General features: G+C 34.8%; 1 protein-coding gene across 5 annotated transcripts in view; it reads left to right on the forward strand.

Annotated features, from left to right (window-relative positions):
* LOC5572902 (1-phosphatidylinositol 4,5-bisphosphate phosphodiesterase classes I and II) overlaps positions 1-12983 on the forward strand; it is a 235407-nt gene that overhangs the window by 42138 nt on the left and 180286 nt on the right. For all 5 annotated transcript variants that reach the window (XM_021847049.1, XM_021847048.1, XM_021847052.1 and 2 more), the window contains exon 3: positions 465-1307. In XM_021847049.1, the coding sequence (XP_021702741.1) occupies positions 1143-1307 (165 nt within the window). In that variant the 5' untranslated portion in view covers positions 465-1142. The remainder of the gene's footprint in view (positions 1-464; positions 1308-12983) is intronic.

Consider the following 12983-nt stretch of genomic DNA (forward strand, 5'->3'; position numbering starts at 1 on the left):
ATTTCTGGCAACATTCCTTAGAGCAATTCAAAAAAGTTTGTTTTTGAGAATCATTAAAAAAAATGTGTGGATTTCTGGATGCATTTCTAAATGAATCCTTGAACAATACTCAAAAATATGGAGTTTAACTAGACAAAGTAGAATGGTTCAGGATAATTTTATGAAGAAATTCTAACAAAACTCTGATTTTCTGATAAAATTCTGATTGTATTGTGGTGATATCAGAAGAAGAATTATTTCTTGATCATACCAAAATTGCTTAAAATAATACTTACAAATATTTTTGAAAATTTTTAGTGATGGCGTGTGGAATTCCTAAAAAAGTTTAAAATATCAGAAAAGTCTTAGGGATTGAACGCTATCAAACCGCCGTGAATTCAATATCCTAGGTTTTGTTACTAATTTATTTCTTGTACATTTTACCTCTACCAATTATATATTTATCCCGTTTTCTTTCTTTTCAGATTTTGTCATCTTGAAGAAATACTCCAGTCGTCGTTTATTGCAATCCGCATTGCATTTCAATTCATGACAAAAATCCACAAAAGCGGATTTGAATCTACGGAAGCGTAGCGTCTGCATCAAATCCGCGGAATCGTCGGTCGGTTGCGTGACGGATAGCATCATCGAGCTTGCACTCTTTGCGTCACTGACCGTCTCAAAGCGTGGGGGTGTGGTCGCGGGTAATCAACCTGCGTCAGTCAGTGCTCGAAATGATGGCAAACACGAAACGGCCAACCAAATCGGGTTTAGAAACAGAGTCCCCAATCGAGAGTGTACATATTAATTATTAATGTCAAACATGTCTAAGTGTTTGATGGTGTTGATTGCGAATAAAGTGTGCATTAGTGTTTAGATTCGATTTCCTTCACTGTCAACGTATTTCGTGAGGAAGCAGCAAGTGCATGTGTTAATTGCATTGAATTAATTCTACCAAGTGCACAGAAGAAAGAAGAAGAAAGAGAGAAAAAGTGCGCAAAGATTTTTTTTAGCGATCCAGCACGCGCCGTTATGTGAACCCGGACCGGCTTTCAGCGTGGGAACGGTGCTTAGTAGTGTGGAAGCGTTGCTTTAATTGAGTGAGTGCTTAGTGATATTAATATATAAAAAGGGCATCAAGTGTATCAGAAGAGCGTCCAATCATGGCTTCTTCGGCAACGTTAAGTGCGGAGGGAAGCGGCAAACAGCAGCAATCGCCCCGCAATACCGGAGGCCAAACTGCGGTCATTCCAACCGCAGTAAAGCTGGGCACGATAGAAGTCCCGAAAGCGCTTCAGGATGGCGAAAAATTTCTCAAATGGGATGAGGTGAGTACACAAGCATTCTGGTAGGGACGTTACTATGCGATAAGAGGTCAAATACGGAGCGTTTACATTTATTCTGCGTGACCTGAATGGGATTGTTAGGATGATATTTTATTGTATTCAGAATGTACATTTTTGTTCTTAAAAGGCTAGTTTAGCTTTCTGGTGTATTAGATTCGTACATAATTTTTGAGGGTTGGAGAAGAAAATTGATCAATTATACTTGGAATTGATCAATTTCTTGTCTTAATGCTAATACATAAATAGCAAAGACAAATTTTAAGAAAACCTCGTACCTTCCATTCTATTATGAAAAATTTGAAAAGAAAATGAAAACGCAAACTTAAGTTATATTATTCCCCTCACTTATCAGTTTACTCATAAGTAATTTCATGCCGGGTTGAAAGAATGACATATACGGTGTTTACTGTGTTAATTGAATTTAGTTCCTTAATTGCGCTTCGACATGCGATAAACTGTCTGAGTTTGAGTAGATTGAGACAAAAGCTTTGAATAGCTGTCTGACTATCTGCTTCAACGTGCTCCCCACACATAAGAGCAAATATTTCGGTCTCAAAAACGCCATTGTGTCAACCAAGTGAGTATAACTGATGTAGCCTTAACTCACGCAAATAAACACCAGCACCAACGCTGCGGAAAACTCATCAATGCAGCATATACCTAATGCTGTTTAATATATTCCTTTTCAAATAGCCCGATATCCACTTTTCACATATAGAGCAAAGGCAAACCTTATTCCCACTAAGATGTATTTGTAGAGAAATAACTTTACCATAAAACAATACTTTTCACTTTATCAGCCATTACTGCATTTGACGTTTCGTGACAGCGAAATCTGGGCTGCATATGACGTTGATATTTTTCCTCTTCGCGAGTCTCTCTCAGCTCCTCGCTATACGAGGTTTACTGTGTTAATTGAGATCAAAAATTCTCACCTTATGCCACTCATAGAATAAGCCCAACTTATTCGTATCGCTTCATTAAAGGAGTAATAGGAAAAATATACAATTTGACGCCAGGGAGAAAGCTTACTCGGAAAAATCAATGTTAATCCACGTTTTTGTCGCTTAAAGTTTTAGTTTTGTTTCTTTATCATTGAGGGAACATAAATTAAATATGAAGAACAGCCAGTGTTCAAAAGAGAGAAGTTTAATTGCTACAAAAATTAGTTGGTACACGATACATATTTCAGCATTAGAAATTGTACCTTCTTTCAAACATAAGCTGTTCTTTTGAGTTTTGCAGCGGAGAGTTTTAAGGTACGCCAAGATCATTGATCTTTACATCGATTTGCCTTGTGTTCCGATTCAAATTTCTGGCTGCTTCAAACTCCGGCTCGTTTTGATTAGCATCTCTTAAAAAAAATCCTACTGGTTAAAGTGCAAAGACAGGAGCCTACATCTGCCACTTCCACTTCTTTTATAAATATAAACATTAGTCTCAAAATATTCTATTTAAGTAGAAAGTTCAATGTTGAATGACGCACATAGGATTAGGAACAACTCTTTCCTTTAATCAAATTATACACAGCTATTCGATTCAGAGTTTGTGTCTCACTATTCTTAAACTGAAAAGCTTGCTTGTGATGCTGTATTGAAATCAGTGAGCTTACATACAACGGATCTCCATCTACGCGATTAATAAACATCCCCACATAATGGGACAGCTGTATTAACAACAATCGTTGAAAGACTCTGCTTGCAAATCTCTAACGATATTCTCAAAGTAAGATGTGACTCGTAAAATACATTATAAATGTAACATATATCTCTTTTTTTCCTTGTGCAATACATCAACTCTTTTGTATTGAAAAACCATGATCAATATTCGTCCCTTTTTTCAGTAAACTTTATTTGTCTTAGACAAACATTATTTTAATTTCAAGCACTAAAATATGGCTCAACATTTTGAAGCTCTTGAAAAAATAGTAATAAATTTGTTTGACCGTCATGCCAAATGGCCATTATGTCAAATGGCATTATACCAAATGGCATTATGCCAAATTGGATATATGCCAAATAAGGTAGAGCCAAAAATAAGGAGCTGAACCAATCCTATAGATATTGCTGAAATAATATTACATATAACATAATGTGTCCCTAATTTCATTAAACAGCCATGTTTCTATCTAAATGTTGTATCAAGTTAAACATTACATAATTTTTTGAATCAATCCCAATTTTGAAAAAAATGTTTATAAATAGCGCTTATCTTCATTCTGTTTCTGAGCATTATCTATACGTCTTCAGCACTGTTTCCAGCTACCTATCTGATTATTTTTTATATTAATCTTATTTTTATTCTTTTGAAGTGTTGTTAGCTGCATGAATTTTTGCTATCGACTGTATGATATGTAACGCCCACTTCAATATTTTTGAGCATTCGTTGTCGTTATCTTCAATATTTAATTATATCTCAATGTAACACCCCCATTCTTCTTCTTCTTACTGACATAACGTTCCAACTGGAACACAGCCTGCTTCTCAGCTTAGTGTTCTTATGAGCACTTCCACATCTATTAACCGAGAACTTTCTTTGTCAATTGATCATTTTTGCATGTGAATATGGTGTGGCAGGTACGAAAATACTCTATGCTCTGAGAAGCCGAAAAAATTCAATTACGAAAGATCCTCGGCCGGTGGGGTTCGAACCCATGACCCTCAGCTTGCTGAATAATGCGTGTTTAGCGCTGCGGCTATCTTGGCCCCTATATAATAGGTTGTTTTGAAAACAATCGAGCAGTGTTGCCTTCCAAAGCAATTATATGGAATCATGAATGGCCATTTTAGTTTAGTTTTTTCTCAAGTCATACTACAATTCGGCTGAAATTTTGAGGTCTGTATTTTAATATCTTGTCCTTTCATTTTTCAAAGTTATAATTCAACCTTTCTTTTCTTTTCAAAATCGGTTTTTTTGTGAACCTCTTGGTAGTTCTCAAGGAGAAAATAATTGAAACCTAACCTTAAATCTTCAAGAGCTCAAATCTGGAGGAACAGACATCCGTTTAAGCTGAAAACTTGATCGATTGATCACTCGCTGGTGGTGACCAATCGATCATTTTTAGCGTGGATGGTTATATGGTTCTTCAAATATGTGCTCTTGAAATTTTGAGGTTTGGCTTCGATTCACCTTAATAGCATTTCTGCTACACATTCCATAAAAGTGATGATTAGACTCCCTCAGGGAGCATCCGTGAGTACCCAACTTCCTAACCACTGCTCGCCACAATGTCGGGTTATGAAAATCTGATGAATACGATTCTCGCGTAACTACTCAAAACGACCTATCTAACATTGAAAGGATCCCTTTGTTTATTTTTTCTTCAATCAATAATTCAGCCACATTAACTTTTTCCATAGCGTTTTTTGTATTAAACGCTAGCCACGAACACTGTCTTTTGATCTACAGTGAAACCTCCAAGAGCCGAAGGTACATGACTCGATATCGACTCATGAAAGCATACTAAAAACCAAATTTCATGGTCACTATGATGGTCCCCGCAACCAGCTTTCTAAAGTATTTCTATTTTATGATCAGATATATATCAGATATATATATATATATATATATATATATATATATATATATATATATATATATATATATATATATATATATATATATATATATATATATCGAATCGTGCAGGTTTGACTGTACAGTGTAAAACTCCCCAAAAGCTTTGGAATTGCTTTGTTATAATCGAAAATGAGCGATTGAGGAGAGAAATTCTCATTTGTACATAGGTTCTTTAATAAAGTTCAGCGAGAATTGTATCTCAAGCTAAAGTTGTCTGGGTTCAATTTTCGATCAGTTCCGGATCTTTTCAAAACTTTTCTTTTGAAAACTTTCTTGACTTTTCTGAACATAGGGTATCATCGTAACTGCCACGCGATATACGAATAAAAAATGTCATCTTTGGTAGAATACAGCTCTCGATTAATAACCAGAGTTTATGTTTAGCCTTCAATTAAGCAAATAAAATGAACATTTATCAGTTTGATATTTTTGACAGTACTGCATATGAATTAAAAGAGTTTGTTGTTACAGGGGCTCAGATAGCCGTTGCTGTAAACGCGCAGCTATTCAGCATGACCAAGCTGAGGGTCGAGGGTTCGAATCCCGCTTCGTAGAGGAAATTTTCTCGATTCCTAGGGCATAGATTATCTTCGTACCTTCCACACGATATACACATGCAAAAATGGTCAATTGGCAAAGAAAGCTCTCAGTTAATAACTGTGGAAGTGCTCATAAGAACACTTATCTGAGAAGCAGGCATTGTCCCAGTTGGGACGTACCTCCAGAAAGAAGAAGAAGATGGTCACTGAAAAGCATTCATAACATGGATAATTACCACGTAATCACTCATTCTGCAGTGATTATGTTCTAGAGTGTGACGTCACATCACTGCTGCGGGTTAGCATATCAAAGTGATATTGATAGTTTTAGTGTAGGACGTTTTAGTACATCAGCTATCAGCAGCTCTAATTACTGTGTAAGTGCATATGGAACAGTATAGTGTCCTAGTCAGGACGTAAGGGCTAATTAAAAGATGTTCTGGAGAATGTAATCTTTTTCTATATGGACTAGTCTAATATGCCTTTGACTTTTAAGATTCAGCATCGAACAACATGTCTAAGGTAGGATATTTCTGTCATTGAAGTAGAAATCTTGACAAACCCACTTATCGGCTTATCGCATCCACTTCAGTTAATCGTGCCTGTTCCGAGCAGTTTGCAGCTATCGGATATGATATAAAGTATAAAGAGAATGTCCTACAGGGTTGGTGTACCAATAGTTACACTGATGGGATAGAATCATCTCTTCAAAACCTCTTTAAATCCACCAGTTTTACTTGTTCAATCGAAGTACCGATTCTATCTTTCCAAAGTTCATACTGCGATTTTATTTTTTTCATCATAAAATGTATTGTAATAAAATAATATAAACCATTTCTCGCAAGGCACGCTGCAACTAATGGTACACTACCCCTGTACAAAAGCGAAACAGGGAAACATCTCAAAATAGCCTTCCAGCCCAAAAATCCCATCCACAAGACCGTAATGTTGCAATATTTATACATAAGCCTCACTCCGAATGAGTGCAATCCTCGAGCACATTATGCTCTTCGTTGCTATAGTTAGAGGGTTGATATTAAATATAGACTCACATATACACACATCCACATACACAATAGAATCCCACTTCAAAGAGCGCCCAGTTGAGATGCTCTTGAACTACATACTTCAACCAGTGCTGGTGGACGACGGTAGCTTAGCGCACACAGCTGGCAGAAGCCTTGCCTTGATGTTTTCAGCCCTTTTTCCAAGCTGGAAACAGAGAGGCCCCCATAAGCTCGTAGGATAGAAGCACCGGTTTTGGTCATACACATTGTAGAACTACGTTAATTGAATCGTCGATAAGTTTGCAGAAAATAATAAAAGTATTACATGTTCTATACAATTGCAGACCTTATATTCTTTATTTGGCCAAATCAGGAATCCAATTGAAAAATGCGTCCAAAACTGTTTGGGGTTGGCCAACGTGATGTTCAATGCAAAACAAATCTTCTGCCTAGTTTCGATATTTTTCTCACAAAATACAGATTGAGCTTTCATTTAACGTAAAAATTGTATACGAAATGCTTCCCATATATACTATTTTGTGTAAGGATGGCCGAAACTGGCGATTTTACCCTTTACACATATCTATACCTAAAAACACACATATAAAAAGAAAGCTGTGATTTCAGGCAAATATTCCCTGACTCATTTTCTTCGCCGTTTATTCGCTTCCTGTTCCATGTTGTTGATACAACAAATCCCCTATCTGGTGAGCACGAGTGGAGTCGATGGGCCCATCATCCATTGTTTTCATCATCCTTGATCGAGGCGAAGGAAATTTATATGAGCCAGTTATATGAGGGAAATGTCAGGTAATCACGAACCAGCATCGGAATGGAAAATGCCAACTATTGATTTCAGGCATCTTTGTTAATCGAATGCTTCGGAACTGAAACTGATTGATTTTTTTTTTCTATTTTTATGTTGTGGCCTAGGAGTAAAGAGTACTCATTATATAGTGTTAATTACTTTTTACGATTTTCTTTAATTAATTTTCTAGTCGTTCCACAAAGTTTTCCATGATCAGCGAGTTGATCACTCACACAACTTTGTTTGTAAAAAGCTGTACTCAAAGATTGTATCGGAAAAAAGGTTTAAACATATCCTTCTTCTTTCTGGCGTTGCGTCCCCACTGGGACAGAGCCTGCTTCTCAGCTTAGTGTTCTTATGAGCACTTCCACAGTTATTAACTGAGAGCTTACTATGCCAATGACCATTTTTGCATGCGTATATCATGTGGCAGGTACGATGATACTACCCTGGGAAGTCGAGAACATTTCCAACCCGAAAAGATCCTCGACCGGTGGGATTCGAACCCACGACCCTCAGCTTGGTCTTTTTGAATAGCTGCGCGTTTACCGCTACGGCTATCTGGGCCTCATTTAAACATATATGAACTTCATATAATTGTGATGATTTGCCATGAAAACCGAAAAAAATTCATTCATCTTGGAATATGACGCCTTGAATGTTTCCAAATTATTTTCAAAACAATCCTTGACCCTTCATCATACATAAACTAGCCTTGAAAGTGTATTGAAACCACAAATGCCGAATTAATGCATTCTGTAACACTCTGCTAAGCAGCAATTTCGTTCAGCATTTGCTTCTGAAAATCAAATAGCCAAATAGATGTGTACTAGGCTACTGAATGGGGTTGAAATGAATAGCGAGATTAGTTATATACAAACGAGAAGCGCGCTCCAGAAAGCAATGCCTTGATTTGCATGATAGTAGGTTTGGGATCATTTCACAATTTTTGCACACTAGTTCCTCTCGTTCCTTGTGATCAGCTGGGAGCAGCAGGGTTTCTCAAACGTCTTGTAAAAGAACATGATTTGAAGATAACCGATTTTCTGCATATACTTTGAACATTCCTAATTATAAAAAACCAATAGTTCTGTGTTTTAGGGGGACACAATTAAAAAACTGAAGAAGTAAAGCGGAATTCCCAATTTTGCAGTTTTATCTAATTCGTAAAAATAAGCTTTTCCGGGTAAAGCTTTTGACTTCCACATGCTTTGAGCTATGCTAACTACGGCATGTAATTTATTCCAATTTGAATATTCTTTTTTATTAGCTTCGATTCCGTGCAGCTGGAGCCCCTAGTTAGATGCGGCAAAACTCCTGTTTCTCGAGGTCAGGGCCATCTGGTGTGCGAATCGGGATGAATTTTCAAACAGGGATAGTGAGACTACAATGCGAACGGAGTGACAGTATGAATAGGGTCACTCTACGGTGCGCCGATAGAACATCGCCGTCGGAAATGCTTCCCCCATTGTGTGTGATTTTGTTCGACATTAGCAAAAAGCTTTTAGATGGGTTTGGCATCAGATGGAAATCACGACGGGGGAACCGGATTGTGAAAAGAAAACTGGCATGTGCTGAAATAGGTCATGTATGAACATTGCGAAACGATGGGAGTTTGTCCCACATTTGCAATGAAGAGATAAACCAAATAGATACATATTTCGCATTTGTATTCTCTGGAGGAAATTTTCATTTTGAAGCGATTACACTTTGAGTATGTGGGGTTTCAGTACTAGTACATTAGTAGCTGAGATTCATTCATTCATCTTGATTCATTAATCATGATTCATATTGAAATTAAACGATGATTCATCATGGAACCTAACGATTAAATTTTATGAATATCTCTAAAATTTATCTGTAATAGATACACATATCTTCATTAGGGCGGTTCAAAATTTAAAAATGTTTGAAAATCCAATCTCCCATATGCTCCTTACCATCCTTACCATAAAAATAGTGTTCTGTGAAATTTTCAGCTTTCTAGGTGGTGATTTAAAGGTGGCCCAAAGACAATATAGGTTTGCATGGAAATTACTATGAAGAAATTTTGAGATATGTTCCAAACACGGTAGTTCTGTAATATTAATACAAACTTATTATCCCATATTGAAAACTCGTTCTTCAAACCATAATGAAGAAATTTGCTGAAGAGAGAAATTCAATCCGAACAATAGCAGATCCATGAGTTTGTTTGCTATTATTTAGCTTAATATGGGATTATAGCCCTGCAAACATGTACAAAAATCCATATCAAATTTAGCTCAAAAGGGACTTGTTTCTTCAGCAACATCCTTCATTAAGGTTTGAAGAATGAGTTTTCAATATGGGATGATAAATTTCTACTTACATTACAGTACTAGAGTGTTTGGAACATTTCTCTAAATTTCTCCATAGTAGTTTCCATACAAATCTACATTGTCTTTGGGCCACCTTTAAATCACCACCTAGAAAGCTGAAAATTTCACAGAACACTATTTTTATAGTAAGGATGGTAAGGAGCATATGGAAGATTGGATTTTCAAACATTTTTAAAATTTGAATTGCCCTAATCTTCATGTACGATTTTTAAAATTATTCGAAACTTGAAAAACTGATTTTAGGAAAGTAGGTTATTTGAAATTCAAATAACTTCAAATTTAATGTATCGAAACAATCAATTTAACAATTTCAGGACTGGAAGCAGGTCATTTTAGATATTTAGGCTTTATTCTAAAGCAAGTAGTTATTTTTGATCAAAGGTCTCTAAAATCTAAACAAAATAGTCTTTATAATCTCTTTTTTGCTCATCTTACTTGCAGTGAATTCTAGTGCATGAAACCTTTTAGAGACTGTTACCTATTCAGGACATTGATTAATTTCATCTCATATTTCTCAAAGTAAAACGTCAGGAATTATCCTAATGGTTTTTCTAGAAATTTCATCTAGAATACTTTCTAGCAGGGTCTTCTACAGGGATCTCTCCAGAAATCTCCATGAAAAAATAATAATAAAGCTAAAATTTTAAATTGCACAAAAACCCCATTTTTATATTTTTTAAAATTTTCACCATGGATTCTTGATAGTAAACAGACGTTTGGGATAAAATTTCATGATGGAGAAAGTGTTAATAAAAAAGTTTTTCTAGGAACAACTTTTGGCCGATATTCAAAATTTTGATTTTTTGTCAAAATTAATACGTTATAATGGTACAACATGAATCTCTAAATTATTCTGAACTATAATGATTATATTAATAATTTCTCTAGAAGTAGCCATTTCCGAATTGTATCAAGTTTAATGCAAATAATATTATTTAAATATTTAAATAGGCCATTTTCATTAGTTATTCGTAATTCTCAATCAAGGAAAATTAGTAGGTGGCAAGAAATAAGGTCTTTACTCTCGAAAACGTATTATTATTGATAAAGAATCGCGAATAACTATTGAAAATGGCCTATTTTAATATTTAAATAATATTTTTGGCATTAAACTCGATTTAATTCGAAAATGACTACTTCCAAAAATGTATTCATACATTCTGAACTATAATAGAATCAATTCAAGTATCTTATTGTATCATCAAAACGTATTTATTTTGACTAAAAACTAAAATTTTGAAAAGTTGTTCTTGTTGTGGAAAAACTTTTTTATTAAAGGTTTCTCCATCATGAAACTTTGCCCCAAACATCTGTTTACTATCTAGATACTATGGCGAAAATTTGAAAAAAAAATAATAAAAATGCGGTTTTTGTATAATTTAAAATTTAAGTTTTATTTTTGAATTTTTCATGAAAAAACGTAAATAATTTTTCAGTGTATATTTTTTTCTTCTAAGCCAAACGGTTCACTACAACTTCTTCATTGAACATTTTTCTCTAAAATCAACAGTTTCGAAATTTTTCAAATAAGTTGCATGCAAAAAACGTACAGGCCATTTTCATAAGTTATTCTCAAGTCAAAATGATCGATTTTTCTATGGAAAACACTTATTATATCATACCAAAAACATGTGCAAAATTTACTGCAAATCGAAGATGGTCGAGTTCTGTGACTGACCGATTTTACATGGAATTCGTCAAAAAAGGCGCTCAGGGATTGTTTTCTCCATGAAACCTGATAAGAATTTGTAAGTCATTTCATTCACGATAACTCCATAGAACTTCTCCAAAAATTCTTAGGGGGGTTATTCGAGAAAAAATCAATCAAGAGAAATTCTTTGCTTTAATTCTACCATGTGTTTCCTCATTGAGTTTTTCTAGATTTTTTCTATGATTCTCAATGAATTTCTCAAAAAAATCCCATGGGATTTACAAAATTTTAATTAAGGTTCCATAACAGTTAACACTGCAACATTTTTTCGAGAAAATCTCCCGATTATTCCTACACATTTGTTAAGTGATTCTATACGATGTTTTTCAAGCAGTTTTTTCAGAAAATCCTGCAAGACATTAACCACAGTATCTTTTGTTTCGCTTCTTTTTTTTCAATCGTCCTAAAAGTTTATCTAGAAACTTTTTTAAATTTTTCTCAAGGTATATGAGTTATTCTAGTAACCCATTGAGGGTGAATTTAAAACTTACACAAATTTTATCAGAAGTTTTTGAACATTTTCTCAAATTTCTGAATAAAATTATTTACATTTCCATGGAAAAATGCGTGGAAAATGTTTGTGAAAAATACTCGGACAAGTTTTTAAAAACTTCATTGAGAAATTTCATATTAATATAGTATGAATTCTTATAGAAATATCTGAGTAATTCTTGGAGATATCCTCAGAGAAAATCCTGGTTAACCTTCCAGTCGTCGCGCGGTTTGCCACCGTCAAAACCACCGTGCTGCTGTTGTGAACGAAAAGCGAGTTTTTTTTCAGCAGTGTTGAACAAAATACAACAGCGCAACGACTGATGTGTTAAAATCTTGAAGAAATTCTGTTTTTATAATTTTGTAATAGATCTCTGAAGGCATCTTTGGAGAAAATTCTGGCTGAATTTTTGAAAAAGTTCTAAACGGGAGTCTTGGAGGATTTTCTAAGGAAATCGTTGGAAGAATAATCGGATAAAATCTTAGAGGACTAAGAGCTTTCTTCAAAAATATCTAAAAGAATCCGTTTACAAATGATGATGAATGATGATGATCTCTGAGTTAATTTATGTGATTATAATTTTAACAATTCAGGTTATATTTTTGAGATGTCAAAAAAAATTTTTTTTTTTGAACATTTCCTCGGTAAAATTGTAGAAAGTATTCCATGATAAATTATCACTAAATGAAATCTTGAAGAAATTTAAGAAATGATCTTGGCTGAAAATCTCTCAAGTAAAGACATTCATTTGGGACATTTGGGTAAATACCCGAAATAGTTTGAGAAAATTATTGAAAAATGCATACAGTAATACGAGCAGTATAATTTGTCGTAATGTCACGAGGAATTAAAAACAAATATGTAGACAGATTCTCAAAGGAATTTGTGGTCTGATTTCATGGGGAATCATACTCTTATCGCCTGGTTTTCGTTTGATTTCTTTTTTTTATACCTCCAATTTTCGATTCCGGTTTCAAGACACTCAGTTAGTACCAGCCCAACAATTTAGACATTCATACGGACATTCATAAAATTAGAACATCATAAAAATATCTTAACGGCATTCGAATGAAAAAATATGTTCTTTTCCATCTTTTTGGCGTTACATCCCAACTGTTCCTGCTACAGCACTTCCACAGTTATTACCCGAAAGAATTTGTG

The sequence above is a fragment of the Aedes aegypti genome, chromosome 2 (assembly GCF_002204515.2).
Source record: "Aedes aegypti strain LVP_AGWG chromosome 2, AaegL5.0 Primary Assembly, whole genome shotgun sequence".
Lineage (NCBI taxonomy): Eukaryota > Metazoa > Arthropoda > Insecta > Diptera > Culicidae > Aedes > Aedes aegypti.